Source organism: Crinia signifera, chromosome 4 (assembly GCF_055691185.1).
Source record: "Crinia signifera chromosome 4, ASM5569118v1, whole genome shotgun sequence".
NCBI classification, from domain to species: domain Eukaryota; kingdom Metazoa; phylum Chordata; class Amphibia; order Anura; family Myobatrachidae; genus Crinia; species Crinia signifera.
The window spans coordinates 193,057,141-193,072,032 of NC_139220.1; the positions used below are offsets into that span (position 1 = coordinate 193,057,141).

The 14,892-nt window shown below is 42.4% G+C and overlaps 1 protein-coding gene across 1 annotated transcript in view; it reads right to left on the bottom strand.

Moving 5' to 3' along the window:
* The window catches only part of LOC146073004 (uncharacterized), a 248,677-nt gene that overhangs the window by 129,800 nt on the left and 103,985 nt on the right, over positions 1-14,892 (bottom strand). Inside the window, exons 51-63 of the mRNA XM_083180177.1 lie at positions 13,460-13,531; positions 13,060-13,095; positions 12,431-12,457; positions 12,290-12,331; positions 12,099-12,179; positions 11,092-11,130; positions 10,670-10,708; positions 10,420-10,482; positions 9,824-9,856; positions 7,683-7,766; positions 6,271-6,300; positions 3,445-3,480; positions 3,024-3,158 (exon numbers count right to left, since the gene is read on the bottom strand). Of these exons, the coding sequence (XP_083036303.1) occupies positions 3,024-3,158; positions 3,445-3,480; positions 6,271-6,300; positions 7,683-7,766; positions 9,824-9,856; positions 10,420-10,482; positions 10,670-10,708; positions 11,092-11,130; positions 12,099-12,179; positions 12,290-12,331; positions 12,431-12,457; positions 13,060-13,095; positions 13,460-13,531 (717 nt within the window). The remainder of the gene's footprint in view (positions 1-3,023; positions 3,159-3,444; positions 3,481-6,270; positions 6,301-7,682; positions 7,767-9,823; positions 9,857-10,419; positions 10,483-10,669; positions 10,709-11,091; positions 11,131-12,098; positions 12,180-12,289; positions 12,332-12,430; positions 12,458-13,059; positions 13,096-13,459; positions 13,532-14,892) is intronic.

The following is a 14,892-nucleotide window of genomic DNA, read 5'->3' on the forward strand; positions in this document are numbered from 1 at the left end:
GACTATATAGTACAGATCTGCACTATATAGTCAATGCAGCCAAGACTTTATGCTTGTGATAAGTGAACGCCCATCCGGATCGCAAGAGTTAAAAACATGTGATCCCGATGAGATTTTGACTATATAGTCAAACTCTCATGCAGATTTTACCTGTGTGTACACAGCATAAGTCTTCCTGATTTCCTTTCAAGTCTGTGACGCTTTTTCTTGAGCTCACAATACTGCTTGACGGTGTGGTATGCAGGGAGCGGTGAAATCCCTCACATGCCTTATATAGTCATGGACAATGGAACAGTAACAAAAGAGTATTTCAAAGGCAAAAAATAACATGGGAATACTAAATTATCATTTGGGTAAACTATATATATTTTAGTATGCACAGTAATAGACAATAACTTCAAGAATTAAATATGTTCTGCACTACATTTTGGGAAGAAACAAGGATGTACTGTAAATATTCTCATTCCGTAGAACCTCACATACAGTATGGGTCCATTTAAGGAGGAGTCATACCCAAGCATGATTGCACCACTGGGACTGCAGCACCTCCCAGATATAGCAGAGGTGAGTCAGAAGAATAGAAAAAACCTGAACTGTACTGTACCTGCAAACACATTATTGGGGGCATATTTAATAGGGTCTCAGTTTGCCGGAGGTGCGGGATGCCTGCCGATCTTTGACTTTTTTTTAAAACCATGTCTTGTAAATGACTGCTGCTTTGAAAAACGTCAGTGATCAGATGCCAAATTTTGACCCTATATATATGCCCCAGTAGATATGCCTGCTATACAGTGAGCAGCACCCTGTATAACAAGCACATCTACTGGGGCATTTCAATCAATGGCCTTCCTGCTTAATCTGCCTGCTCCCCAGGATCCTGAATGAACTAGCTAATGGTTCTATGGGGACAGGCAGCTACACCAGTGAGGTCACTGATTTTCCTGTACCCAGGGCCACCAAGAGAAATCCTGGGCCCAGTACAACTTCCTGGGGCTCCCAAGGACGTAGCTCCCCGCACACTCTGCAGACCCATTATTATGCCACTGCACCCATTACATATTATACCACATGCCATAATGCTCATTACATATTATGCCACACATAGTTGTGGGAAGTACACTTTATGCCATACACCGTAATACCTATGACATATTTTATCACATGCTATAATGCCCATTACATGTTATTCCACACACCGTAATGCTCATTGCAAATTAGTGGATTAACATGCTCATTGCCATGGGATTAACCTGCTCTGCCAGGAGTTACATGCTCTGCCAGGGGTTAACATGCTCGTTGCCATGGATTTACATGCTCTGCCTAGGGTGACCAACTCATCCCTTTAATCCGGGACACATATTAATTACACAGGTTCTGTGGCTGTCTTTCACCTGGTTTTAAACTGCCACACCTCAAGACTCCATTTCACCTGGTTTTAAACTGCCACAGAACCTGTGTAATTAATATGTGTTCCGGATTAAAGGGATGAGTTGGTCACCCTAGCTCTGCCATGGGTTACATGCTTTGCCAGGGGTTAACATGCTCGTTGTCATGGAGTTACAGTACATGCTCTGCCAGGAGTTACGTGCTGACTTCCAGAGTCGGATGTCAGCCCCAACAGCATGCACTCTGGGTAAAGTTACACAGAATATTAAGTGCATGGATACAATAAACAAAAAAAACTACATAGCACAGAGGAATAACAATAACTGGAGGAAGTGAAGCAATAAGCATGAAGTACAAGGGCTGATTGATAAGTAATAAGACTGCCTCTGTCCCCAAGAAGGCTGGAAGCTTCTTTTCACTCCATTCTCTTCCTACTTGGCCTCGATCCATTAATACCTCATATTAATATCCATTCATTTTCCTCAAAAGTACAAAATCAATAAGGCTTCATAGCAATTTTTGTCCTTGGAAAATGGGGAAAACATGAAGATGAAATGCAAATTGTTGTTTTAGATTGCTTTTTGTTCTGTTCCCACTCTTGTACTATCTATTAGTCACCGGCTTGTGATAGAACTGGAAAATCAGACTAGCTGGATGGATCCTTTAGAAGTATTACTCAATTACTCAGTCAGTCAATACTGATATACAATGAGAAAATGTACAGAAGTAGCCACCCTCAGCCTTGCTGAGTGCTCGCCAGATCCCCCTAGCTGGCGAGAGCTGGCGGAGGGCGGCGATATGTGGGCCAGCAGATGGAGAGCCTCACTCACTCGGGCATCCCTATCAGTAAGGCATTGGGGACAGAAGGCTTCCTTGCACATCTCCGCTTCATTGAGACGGGTGGTGTAGTGGAGGCAGGTGGGGTAGAGCAGGCAGGAGCAGGGAGATGGGCAGAGGGCTGTAGGTCTTCTTGGAGAATGGGGTGCGCGAGCATCTCATGCACCCCCCATTCTGTCTGAGGACAGCAGCTGGTGGGGGGCGGCGGATGGTGAGAGAATGTCTCCATCTGTATATCTGGTCGTGTCGTCATTTTTGGACAGCGATGACTTTACTACTAAACCAAATATGCCCATTATACAACCTAGTAAATGAAGGGAAAATGGGCCTGATTCAGACCTAATCGCTGGGCTGCGAATGTTTGGAGCCCAGCGATCAAGTAAACCCCGCCCGAAGACGCAAATTTCTGCCCATGTGCAGCCATGCACATGAGGGGAAAACCATTTTGCAATCACTCACCATTGAATGGTTTCCCCCTCTGTTTGCAGTGCCAAATAAGCCATGACGTCAGCGAATTCGCAGCCCTGCACTCTGGTCTGAATCGGGCCCAATGGATGAAAATATTTACAGAATAGTGAAGGGATCACTGAATCCCAAAATGTACTTTTTTATATATAAACAGTGAAGATAAAATGCGTTGTTCAGTGTAATTCTGACATTTTACTGCAACTCTGTTACACAATAAAGCAATGCCTCCTGACGGCATCCAATAACAGCAGTATGCTCTGGCACTCATGGATATTCAGGGACTTGCTGTATAATACAATAAGTTAATAATCTCTTTAAAGTCAAAAACTTACAGCACTATCTGTTCTGTGTTTTAAAACCTGTTTTTTCTTTGTAGTACGATCCTTCTTGGAACTTGGGAGGTGCTGAAATAAATCTGTGAGGCCATGTTGTATGAGATGGTCGGTTAATTCCTTCAGAAGACTGAGCTAAACAGGAAAACACAAACAGTTTATAATTACTATCAAACAGTTAGGTATAATGGGCAACATCTATTATTAATCTGCTGGGAGGTGATCATGGATGGATGGACCCCTGCTGGACTACCAAGAGCGTGAAGTATGATAGATCTGTACTGAAGCTTCACAACATAGGTTTCCTCAACCTCCATCTTTATTGTAGTAGTCATGCATTATAATACCCGTCTGTGTGAGCTTGAGCCATCTCATCAAGTTGCATAGTGATCTAGGAGCAGCAGGTGAAATACAGACGTACCTTTATTCCATATGACTCAAACAGCATTTCTAAATCCTGAAAAAAGAGAGACTAAATATTCAGAAGAAATTGTGCATTTTATAAAATGGCTATTTGGAAACAACTCTATATGGCGTTGCATTATATACATCTAGCAGCATATGCAGTAAAACGTATGAACACTGAGGTCTTATTAACCCTTTGAGTGCCAACGTTGCTGTGAGGGATCCTCAAAATAGCCGCAAAAATAATATACTGTATATATATATATATATATATATATATATATATATATATATCTAGAAATGGGCAGAAAGAAGGCGCTTCATGGTGTAATATTTCAAAGTATGAAATTTATTAAAAATGTATTCCCGGATGTAGGCAAGATAAGACTCGTACCACATATAAAAACACTGTGGACTGGGTACCACAAGGCATGGGTTTTAAAACCAATGGCATAAGCTGCTCACACTGTACCAGGACCAGGACCTCGCTTGGACTCCAACGCCGCAGAGCTGGGTTGCAGGGAAGCGTAGAGGTTCACAGCACGTCGGGGACACCAGTAACCAGAGCAGCTGGAGCGTCGTAAGCCACGCCCTGACGCGTTTCGGCACTTGCGGACTTCGACTCGCAGGTCCTTAGGAAATTGGACTTTGGTGTATCCCATCCCTCCGTGATATATACAAGGGACTTTCCATACTGGCACTCAGAGGGACTAACAGCTAAGCGCAGTCTTTCAATTACTTATTTCAAATATATATATATATATATATATATTTCTCAAGGAGAACAGAACATGTCCTCTCCAATGGTTTGCCAAGTCTCTGTAGCAGCTAGCCAAAACCCTCAACATGAGCCATATTAACTACATTTCCCCAAAGGGCCCTAATGCCCCAGTCTGACACTAAATCCGCCCATGAATGTGCATTTTTTCAAATCTAATTTGCATTATTTAGGTTGAAGAAGAAATTAACGTTGTTTGATGTCACAGAATGTAGCATGCACACAAAACACATCTAAAAGAGAGGAATGCTATGAGTAGATATAATCAGAGATTAAAAAGTATCATGTCTGGTGGTGAACAAAGTAATAATAATAAGAAGAATAAGTATAAGAATAATAAAAAAAAGTCCAATAGTGACTATTCAGTGTATACAAGGTTGTGTTGTTTTAGTGCTTCACTTGCTTACTAGGTTTGCTATGTTTTTACACCTCCATTTGACATATTGTTTTTGACCTGTCTGCTATGCTGAGTTCTACCTTCTGGACAGCTCACAACTACACTGTACATGCAGAAAATTCACTGTTGATTCATATTAGGAATGACCATCGATCAGTGGTGCAAGTAGAAAAATTATCTTAGTGGTACTGTGCTGCGCAGCGAAAAATGGGTGTGGTCAGGGCGTCATCATGACACAAGGGGGAGTGGCTACAAGACAAATATGTGCCAGATATGCCCCCATAATGCCACACATATGCCCCCACAGTGCTAGATATGCCTCCACAATGCCACACATGCCCCCTACAGTGCTAGTTATGCCCCCAAGTGCCAGATATGCCCCTACAGTGCTAGTTATGCCCCCACAGTGCTAGTTATGCCCCCACAGTGCTAGTTATGCCCCCAGTGCCAGATATGCCCCCACAGTGCCACACATATGCCCCACAGTGCTAGTTATGCCCCCAGTACCAGATATGCCCCCACAGTGCTAGTTATGCCCTCAGTGCCACACATATACCCCCACAGTGCTAGTTATGCTCCCCACAGTGCCAGAATATATGCCCCCCACAGTGCCAGAATATATGCTCCCCACAGTGCCAGAATATATGCTCCCCACAGTGCCAGAATATATGCCCCCCACAGTGCCAGAATATATGCCCCCCCACAGTGCCAGAATATATGCCCCCCCGTAGTGCCAGAATATATGCCCCCCCACAGTGCCAGAATATATGCCCCCCCACAGTACCAGAATATATGCCCCCCCCAGTGCCAGAATATATGCCCCCCACAGTGCCAGAATATATGCCCCCTACAGTGCCAGAATATATGCCCCCTACAGTGCCAGAATATATTTGCCCCCCCCACAGTGCCAGAATATATGCCCCCCCACAGTGCCAGAATATATGCCCCCCACAGTGCCAGAATATATGCCCCCCCACAGTGCCAGAATATATGCCCCCCACAGTGCCAGAATATATGCCCCCCCCCCCACAGTGCCAGAATAAATGCCCCCCCCACAGGCTGCTCCCCTTGTGTAACAGGACCCCACAGGCTGCTCACTGCTCCCCCTGTATTACCACATGATGGCTCCAGCGAGACTCCGGCTCCGTCCAGACTCCAGCGCCGTCCATTCCATCCTGGGACACCCGGCGTGTGGTGGGGCGGGACGTCGGTGCCTGGGATGCGGGGGATGCTGGGGATCATGCGGCGCCGGAGACATGGCGTCACAACATCATGGCGCAAACCGGTGCATGCGCATTGGACAGCGCTCGCCGGGTTTTTATGGCGGTACGGGGTACCGACACTATTTGTTATAGCGGTACGCCATACCACCCCGTACCGCCATACTTTCACCCCTGCCATCAATCATCAAAATCATTGATGGTTTATGGCCGATGTTGAATACTTTACCATCGATGGGGAGAACAAAATGGTTTCCCTCCATCGATGGCACAGGAAAACCGATTATTCCTTCAGGATAACATCAGTCTCCACATCAGTAGTGCAATATGTGGAATGGTATAAATGAGCTCCATATGTACATTTAGAAGAACTAAAACGTACACATTAACCATTACATTTAATTGCAATCCATCAAAATAATTTGTATAATGATTTTTTTTACTTACCTTCATTTCTACATTTTTCCCAGAAGCACCCTTAACAAAAAAACAAGTGCAATTAAAATTCATGCAGATTTCACAAGCACATCATAGTTATTATAGTTGTGTTTCTCTTAGAAGAAAGGAAAGCATGTACTCATAGCACATTTTGCATTCAACTACTAAACTCTGATTACGTTTAAGGTTAGGCGACAATTTGTAAAAAGAAAAAAGGGAGGAGAAATCATTACAGTATGGGTACTCTACTCTGTCTACAGCTGCAGACTTCAATAGATTGACAGTATGGGGATGATGTCCTCAAATGGACACCTTCAACCTCATCTGAATTAGGCCCAATGTAAAAAAGCAAATAACTGTGCACAGTGGCACAACCATACTGCGCTGCAGTTGGGGCAGATTTAAAATTTACAGAGGGATTAAGGGCCTAATTCAGACCCGATCGCAGGATAAATTTATTCTCAAAATGTGCAAAACCAGGCTGCACTGCTGTTGGGGCAGTTGTAACATGTGCGGAGCGAGTTAGAGTTGGGGGAGCTATTTTGTTTCTGTGCAGGGTAAATACACCCCACCCAAATCTAACTCTCTGCACATGTTACATCTACCCCACCTGCAGTGCAGTGTGGTTTTGTCCATTTTGAGAACAAATTTGTCCTGAGATCAGGTCTGAATTAGGCTCTACATGTGAGAGGGTCCTGTTCAAACTGAGATCTAAATTGCTCTATGAAACAAAATATTCCCAGAATTTTGGGCAACATGCAAAAGCAGCCAGTATTTACCCCACAATAATTGTATGTATTTGCACCCTTTACATTGCCACATGGTTTATCCAGGTGCACAGTTACTTGTTCTTTCTTACTTTGGGGCAGATGTATTAAGCCTTAACAAGAGATAAATGCAAGGGTGATAAGGAGAGATAAACGCCCAGCCAATCACCTGCTAACTGCATTGTTACAGGCTGTGTTTGCAAAAAGTCAGTTAGCAGGTGATTGGCTGGACATTTATCTCTCCTTATCACCCTTGCATTTATCTCTTGTTAAGGCTTAATACATCTGCCCCTTTATTCCCATTTCAGGGGTACATTTACTAAGATGAGAGTTCTATTGAGGATGGGATGTTGCCCATAGCAACCAATCAGGTTCTACTTTTTATTTTATTGCGCACCTTCGAGAAGATAATAGATAGAATCTGATTGGAGCAACATCCCATCTTTAATAAAACTCCCATCTTTGTAATTTACCCCTCCGAATCAAGCCCATTGTTGTCACATAAACACTTCTGTAGCAATATGAGCATTTAAAGCAATAAGTAAAACAGTATCTCACATCAAAATATTTCAAGTACATTACTGTATTACTTATATGAATTATTACAGGAATAAATGTGCATTACCAAATACATTTGCCTTTGTGTTTTATTACCTGTGGTCCTGGAGGACCAGGAGGGCCCATTGGCCCTGTATCGCCATGATCACCCTTTATCCCTATGGCAGTAGCAGTTTCTTTCTGAGAAAACATGACATTAGGATAACTCTATTAACAAACCTGGATATAGAGAGTAATGTTCTCATCACATCATAGGTGTCGATTTATGTTTTTGCTGGTGGGTGCTCAAGCTAAAAATATAGGGGAGTGACTTCATGGGGAAGGGGCGTGGCCTCAAAATAATACTGATTTATATTATGCAGCACAGTTGTCTCCAATATTCATATTATGGCAACAGTGCCAAATACATAAATGCCCACACAGTGCCAAATACGTATATGCCCCCACAGTGCAGGTACATAAATGCCCACACAGTACCTGTGCCAGCGACGAGGGAGGGGGAGTGCAGTGGGACATGGGCGGGTGGGCCTCTGCTGAGCGGGTGGGTGCTCGTCCATTTCCGTGGGTGCTCATCAATTTCCGTGGGTGCTTGGGCCCTCAAGCACCCACAGAATCGGCACCTTTGCATCACATAGATTAGTCCAGTAATTCCCACATGTTCTTGACCAATGGAGCCTTATAGTAATCAGCATTGTTTCAAACTGAACCCCTATGACAAAAGCTTCTTATTAAGTAGTTTATAAAACACATTAAATGAAGTTAATTGTGCTTACACACATCATCCGTAGGTTCATTTATTCAGTGGTGGATAGGTTTGCTCTTCTGTTTGGCCACACATTTAATGATTGGCAGCCACTATCACAGATTTGTGCCTTTTGCATTGAGCATAAATAATTGTATTTGACCACCAACCTAAGGCACTCCTATGAAATATTTGGGGGGTACTATGAATTTCCTAATAGATGAATTTTAGGATAATAGAAGTGTTAGGACTTCAGAAGAGAGAGGAGGGAGAAGTGTGAAGATCTGGATCAAGTACTACAGAATTTTCTATGGCCTTAATTCAGCAGCGTTCCCCTGCACAGTTTCCCAATGTTCCCAATGTTTAGCACTGGGCAGGCGCAGGATCCGGACTGATCCTGTGATTACATGACTATTCTATTCTGCAAACATCTCTGCCAGGCAGAATCGTTTATGGGGATGGTTACGCGAGGGGGCAGGTGGTGATTGGGAAAACAAGGAAGTTTTGCTCACATTTCCAGGGCGTGGTGAGGCAAAATATCAAATACTGCGTAGAGAATGTAGGTTCCTTGGCCTCGCAATGCACACTGTGACTGGAAGCCTGAGTAAGGTCAAACATACTTAGGTTACAGTCTCAAAGGAACATTGCAACCATTTGTAATGATGTTCCTCTAGAACTGGGATCATAGTTTTTTTAATCACAATTGCAATAAGGAGGTGGTATGCACCTCTGCCTACATTTGCATTTCTACTGTATGAATCGCTTATGCTAAGCTGCTGCCAGCATGTTGATTCCCTGAAGTATAAATTTGCAATCAATTTTCGGCTACTCAACAATCAAAATTAGATGTTTGCTATGACCCCTATTATATATATGCAATATATATATGCAAGTAGTAATAATAGTTAAGGATTCCTTCGATAGCAATGTTTCACTGTGGAGTATGTTATACAGTACTTTATATTTTGCCTAATGCTTCTATATAAAGTAGTGACATATTTAGGTGTCCATTTTTCCGGGGATTTCCGCAGTGCTGCAGCCATCAGTGCAGGACTCCGAAGAAATAAGTATTAAAAAAAATGGATACAACGAATGCGGCATGGGCCCCCCTGGGCTCAGGGGCCCATGTGCACCACACATGCTGCATCCATTTTTTTAATACTTACCCCTTCTGCATCCCACAATGACTGCTGTAGATATGTGGAAATTGCCGGAACAATGGACAATTGTGCCATTTTTCAGGAGATCTGAGCATGTGCATTAGTGTTTGAGTCCTCTAGTGAAGAGAAGAGGGGGCCCAAATGGAGGAGGCTGCACATCTGCCTCCCCCTCTCTTACAACACCATTGTATATAATGTAATCAATATAGCCATTAGTGTAATATTACCCTGAAATAATTTCTTCCCAGTAGAAAAAAACAATAAACAAAAAAAATGCAGCTAAGCCTTTCATTATACATTTGAGTTGTAATGTTCAGTTTCCCTATTACACTTACATCTGCTGGTTCCCCTTTCTGTCCAAGCTCCCCCTGAAATGGAAGTAGACAAAAACCACTAAAATAGTCTATTGATGTATAGTGGAAGCCCCCTCTGTGACATTAGCTTCAACAGTGACTCATTAAATAATAGTTAATGTACATCATTTAAGACAATAACAGCATGGGATAAACTTGGTCATTTGGCGATTGACAGCAATGGTTAATGAATTAAGAGGAAATTAAGGATCACATGGGGTGGTCTGATGGTATATGGGGAAGTCTGGGGGGGGGGGGGGAATAAAGAAACAAGTGAGGTGTCAGATTGGCATTTACATGGTCACACCTCACCAGTAACACTATGCCACTTCTCACAATAGGTTCATGATAAACTTGAGCATCGGGCCCATGTGGTACTTAGTCTGGCTTGGGTCAACATAGCTATACCCAAGCTTGTTTAATCGCAAGGGTCCCAAGTGCAAAATATGTGTTACACTAAATAGAGACTAAAATTAAGCCAGAACTTGGTGGATATATTAAGGATTAATGGAAAGTGGATGTTGTGTCATCTAGAAAGAGATCAATGAAAATTTAAAATTGAAGACATTATTTAGAACCTTTTGTCCTGGAATTCCATCTTTGCCATCCGTTCCATTTTTCCCAGGCAAGCCTGGGTTTCCCTATAAGAGTAACAATTAGTATTGAAAACATTACGGACATTGGGGTATAGGTACAAAATAAATACATTGACATTTTTTCTGTATAATCAGATCCATTGCGTGTTTTATAATATATTGTAATTTAATAATTCTGTATAATTATATTATAATAAATAAAAACTAATTGTGTTCCCAATTCATGATTTACCTTTTCCCCTTTTAGTCCTTTCTCAGAATTGAGTTCCTTCTATAACAACAAACCAAGGGTCAGAACCATCTTAAAACAAAATTAAAATGTATTTCTAAACATTAACTCTGCATGTCTACATCACCTAATGGGTATGGGTCATTGGGTTGACCAAATTAAGGTCGACATACATTGGATCGACCCCTGAAGTTGACCTTAGGTCGAAACAGAATAAAGGTTGACATGCCTAAAGTCGACATGGTCAAAAGGTCGATACAAGCATTAGGTCAGCATTGGGAAGGATGACAGTCAAAAAGTTGACATGGGGTTTTCAAGTTTTTTGTCCCAAATGTCGAACTTGTCCTTAATTTTTGAACTCGTGTAATCACTAAGAACCATAACCTCATGAATATAAGTTACTGTAATAATATTAGTCATCTCACCAAAGTGTTGCCTGGAGGTCCTGGCCGTCCTTCTGGGCCCTTACATGTGAAAAAAGAAGAGATACAATGCATAACATGTATAGTACATTGGCTTGTATGGTACTCAGGCACCTATTTATCGACGATCACATTTGCAAAGCAACCTGGGCTCAATACTAGCACACAGGATCACATTGCAGAATGTGATCATATTGGGTGTATGTATCACCTGGCACAGGCAGGGACAGAAACCCATCCCTGGGATGTGCCGAGTGCGGTTCCCAGGCCGCTGCGCATACGTGGTCATGTCAACTATTATGCACAGCAGCTATTTACGGTGGAGGGTTCCTGGGGAAGCCTGTCCGAACTACATCCTGCAAAGTGTAGCCCACAGGCTACAATGGGCTACTGCAATGAAAAACTGAGGTAGTTGCGGGTGTCAATTTTGGAAATGCTTTACATTCCCGATATTAATAAATCGGACAGCATCATATCCCCCATAGAAGCCTAAGGGGGATGCAGTTAAGGGTAACAATGGAGGTATCGCGGCAAATATCAGAGATATCTGCTGCAGTTCCTCTATCATTGCAGGCATACATAATATTTACAGCTAACCCCCCAAGATGAGTCTTTTCAGGGACATAGACAAAATTGTTTGATAAATGGGCCCCTTAAACCTATAAGATAAATTTGGTTTAAAGCTTTTCTCTTCATAAAGTAAATACCTTTCCAAACTTGTACTATACCTGTAACAGATCACTATTTACTACATAACACCAGGAAATGCAGTTCTGAACATTGCCATTACAGGGCAGATGAAAATGCAACTGGGGATGTAATATGCACATCCTCCAATACAGAAGAATGGACCAATTGCTGGATAGCTTTGTAGGTCTCTAGTAAGGCTTAAGGTAAACATGTCCTCTGCAGCTGACCACACAGTGCTGTTTGTTATTTCCTTTGCAAAGCAATATAGTACCAAGATTGTTGTCAGGGATTAATATGATGGATATGTGACATTTGCTTACTTTTGGTCCTGGTGGTCCAGCATCTCCTTTATCTCCCTTAAACCCGGATTCCCCAGGATCACCTATTTCTCCTGGATCTCCCTAAAGAGCAGATATAATACCGTATGAATTTCTAGGCATTTATCAAGTCACCAAGGTGAGTATGTATGATTCACATCAGAAATAAAATTAAGTTGAGTTAAGAACCTTGCCTTTTCTCCTTTGACAAGAAGACTTTTATCTATTGAGGTAATCTGGAAAGAAAATAAATACGTTTTCCAACATCAATTGAAATATTATAACAATGTTTTCAATATTTTGCTAGAAATTATACTTATTATGTAAGTACTTACTGTGCTTCCAGGTGGCCCGGGTGGTCCCTGTAGAGAATAATATGGCAACTTAATATAGTAAACAGCATAGAAGTAAAGTCTCCTGAAAACTCACACGTTTCCCACAAAGAGAATGCACAGCACAGAGGTACTCTGCTGAAAACTGATGGCGTGTTTGACACAGTGAGCAAGTACAGAACAGAAGTACAGTCCGCTGTACACTAATGATGCGTTTCGCACAGTGAGCATGCACAGAACAGAAGTACACTGTACTAAAAAAGAAATAATAGCACAGTAAGCATCAGAGAAATACATAGTTCATACATAGTTGAGCATAATTCTTACAATCATCAGGGCGGTGCTTACCGGCTCCCTAGGCAGCGAGTGAATGCTGCCTAGCGAGTGGACCTGAATCAGGCCCTTGCAACACATCCTCAATGAAGTTTGTCTTTGTGACAATGCTCGGTTACAACTCATTTCCGCTTCTCTGGCCATACTTTTGGCCATACTTTTCGGCTGACATTCTCACATGTACATGCCCTCATTTTCTAAATGAGTTAATGCAAGACAGTTGCTTAAAATGATGAGAACTGTTGTACATTATTGTATTTGTGAATAGTTTATTTCTTACAGTGTTCCTCAGAACTTACTTGTTCTCCTCTATTCCCTTTTTTTCCATCAATTCCCTAAAGAAAAAGCAAGAATTCCAATTAAAGAAAGAAGATAATGTTTCTTTTTTCCTGGATTTGCAGAGATACAGTAAAACAGTAAGACTTATTATGATAGAGTAATGTGTGACTAAAATATATAATATATAAATTGCATTTATCCAGAAACACCCAAACACTTCCACTGCCACCTCCACCTCCACCACCAAGCCTCCCCCGGCTTTCTCAAATCCTCCTCTCTTAAATCTGTCCTTTCTCACTGTCAGTTAAGAGATTTTGGGGAGCATAGCCAGGAGTCCACTATGTGAATATTGAGGAGACAGGACAAATGATTATTGTATAGATGTATATGATACTGTATATGCAAAGAAATTACACTTACATCTCTTCCATGTGGTCCCATCTCTCCTTTTTGTCCGACATCACCAATACGCCCAGAAAGCCCCGTAGGGCCCTGAGGAGAAAAAATATACAATTCTGTAGTTAGGTATTGCTACATCCCCCAAATTGCTATGGCATTGGCCATTTAGGTACTTATGTAGTACCCGGGCGCCCAATTTACATACGAATGGTTGCGGAAGGAAATCGCATTGCATGTCCCGTTTTAGTGCCATGCGTTCCATGTGATGCGATCCCAGTAGTTTATATGCATACAGTACTGATAGACGTTTGTCAGTTACCGTATCTATGTTTTGTGAATAAGTTTAAGCTACGCAAATAGCGTAGTCAGTCAGAACTTGCGTAAGTGCTCCCGGTCACTCACTCTGAGGTGATTTAGTGTCAGTGATGAATGCTACTCAGAGTTGTTCCAGTGTGACAGTGACCGGTGTGCACAGCGCAGGCATGGCAGGTGAGCAAATGTCCATGTTCACCCTGCCTACATCAGAGGAGGCGGCTGTGCTGTTTTTTCAGTACTGTCAGAGGGAGCTAAATATGTCCATTAAGACGACGGTGCAATACAACAGCCTCATGAGGGAGGACTGCACCATGGATCTGCTGTCACAGCCGCAGACCCAAATTGGAGGCCCTGGCTTGGGGGTGGAGGTGGATGAGACTGTTTTTGTGAAGAGTAAATACAATGTTGGAAGGATGCTGCCCCAGCAATGGGTATTTGGTGGTATATGCAGGGAGACAGGGGCCTGCTTCCTGACCACCATTGAAAGGCGAGACGCCACCACCCTTATGTCTGCCATCAATGCAAATGTCGCTCCTGGGTCCGTCATCTATTCTGACTGCTGGAGGGCATATAATACCCAAGAACTGCAGCAGGCAGGGTATGAACATTGCAGGGTGAATCACCGCTACAATTTTGTCGACCCAAAATATAGAGCGGATGTGGGGGGCCACCAAATGGTGCAATAAAAGACAGAGAGGCACTGCAAGACACCACTTAGAATCCTATCTACAGGAGTTCATGTGGAGGAAAAGTTTAGGAGCAGAAGATCCGTTTTAAAGAATCTAAAATGCTGTGACCCTACTGCCAAAGGCTACTGCAGTGCCCTCTCAGTGACTGCCTTTTTTTTATCATTATTTAATCTTTTCTTATTATTGTTATTGTTCGTAATCTTTTAATCATTATTCATATCATTCTTTAATTCTTTATTATTGATATTATTGTTCTTAATCTTTTCATTATTCTTCTTCTATTTTACGATAATTATAATTAAGTAAATTTAAAGTTAAATGTTAACATGTGTTCACATTACTGTTTCAGAATTGTTGTATGACTGCTGTGAATGTGTTCCTTAAACCCCCCCCACTTTCCACGATACCCCGAAGCATGGCGAGCACAGCGAGCCCCACAAGTGGCTTGCT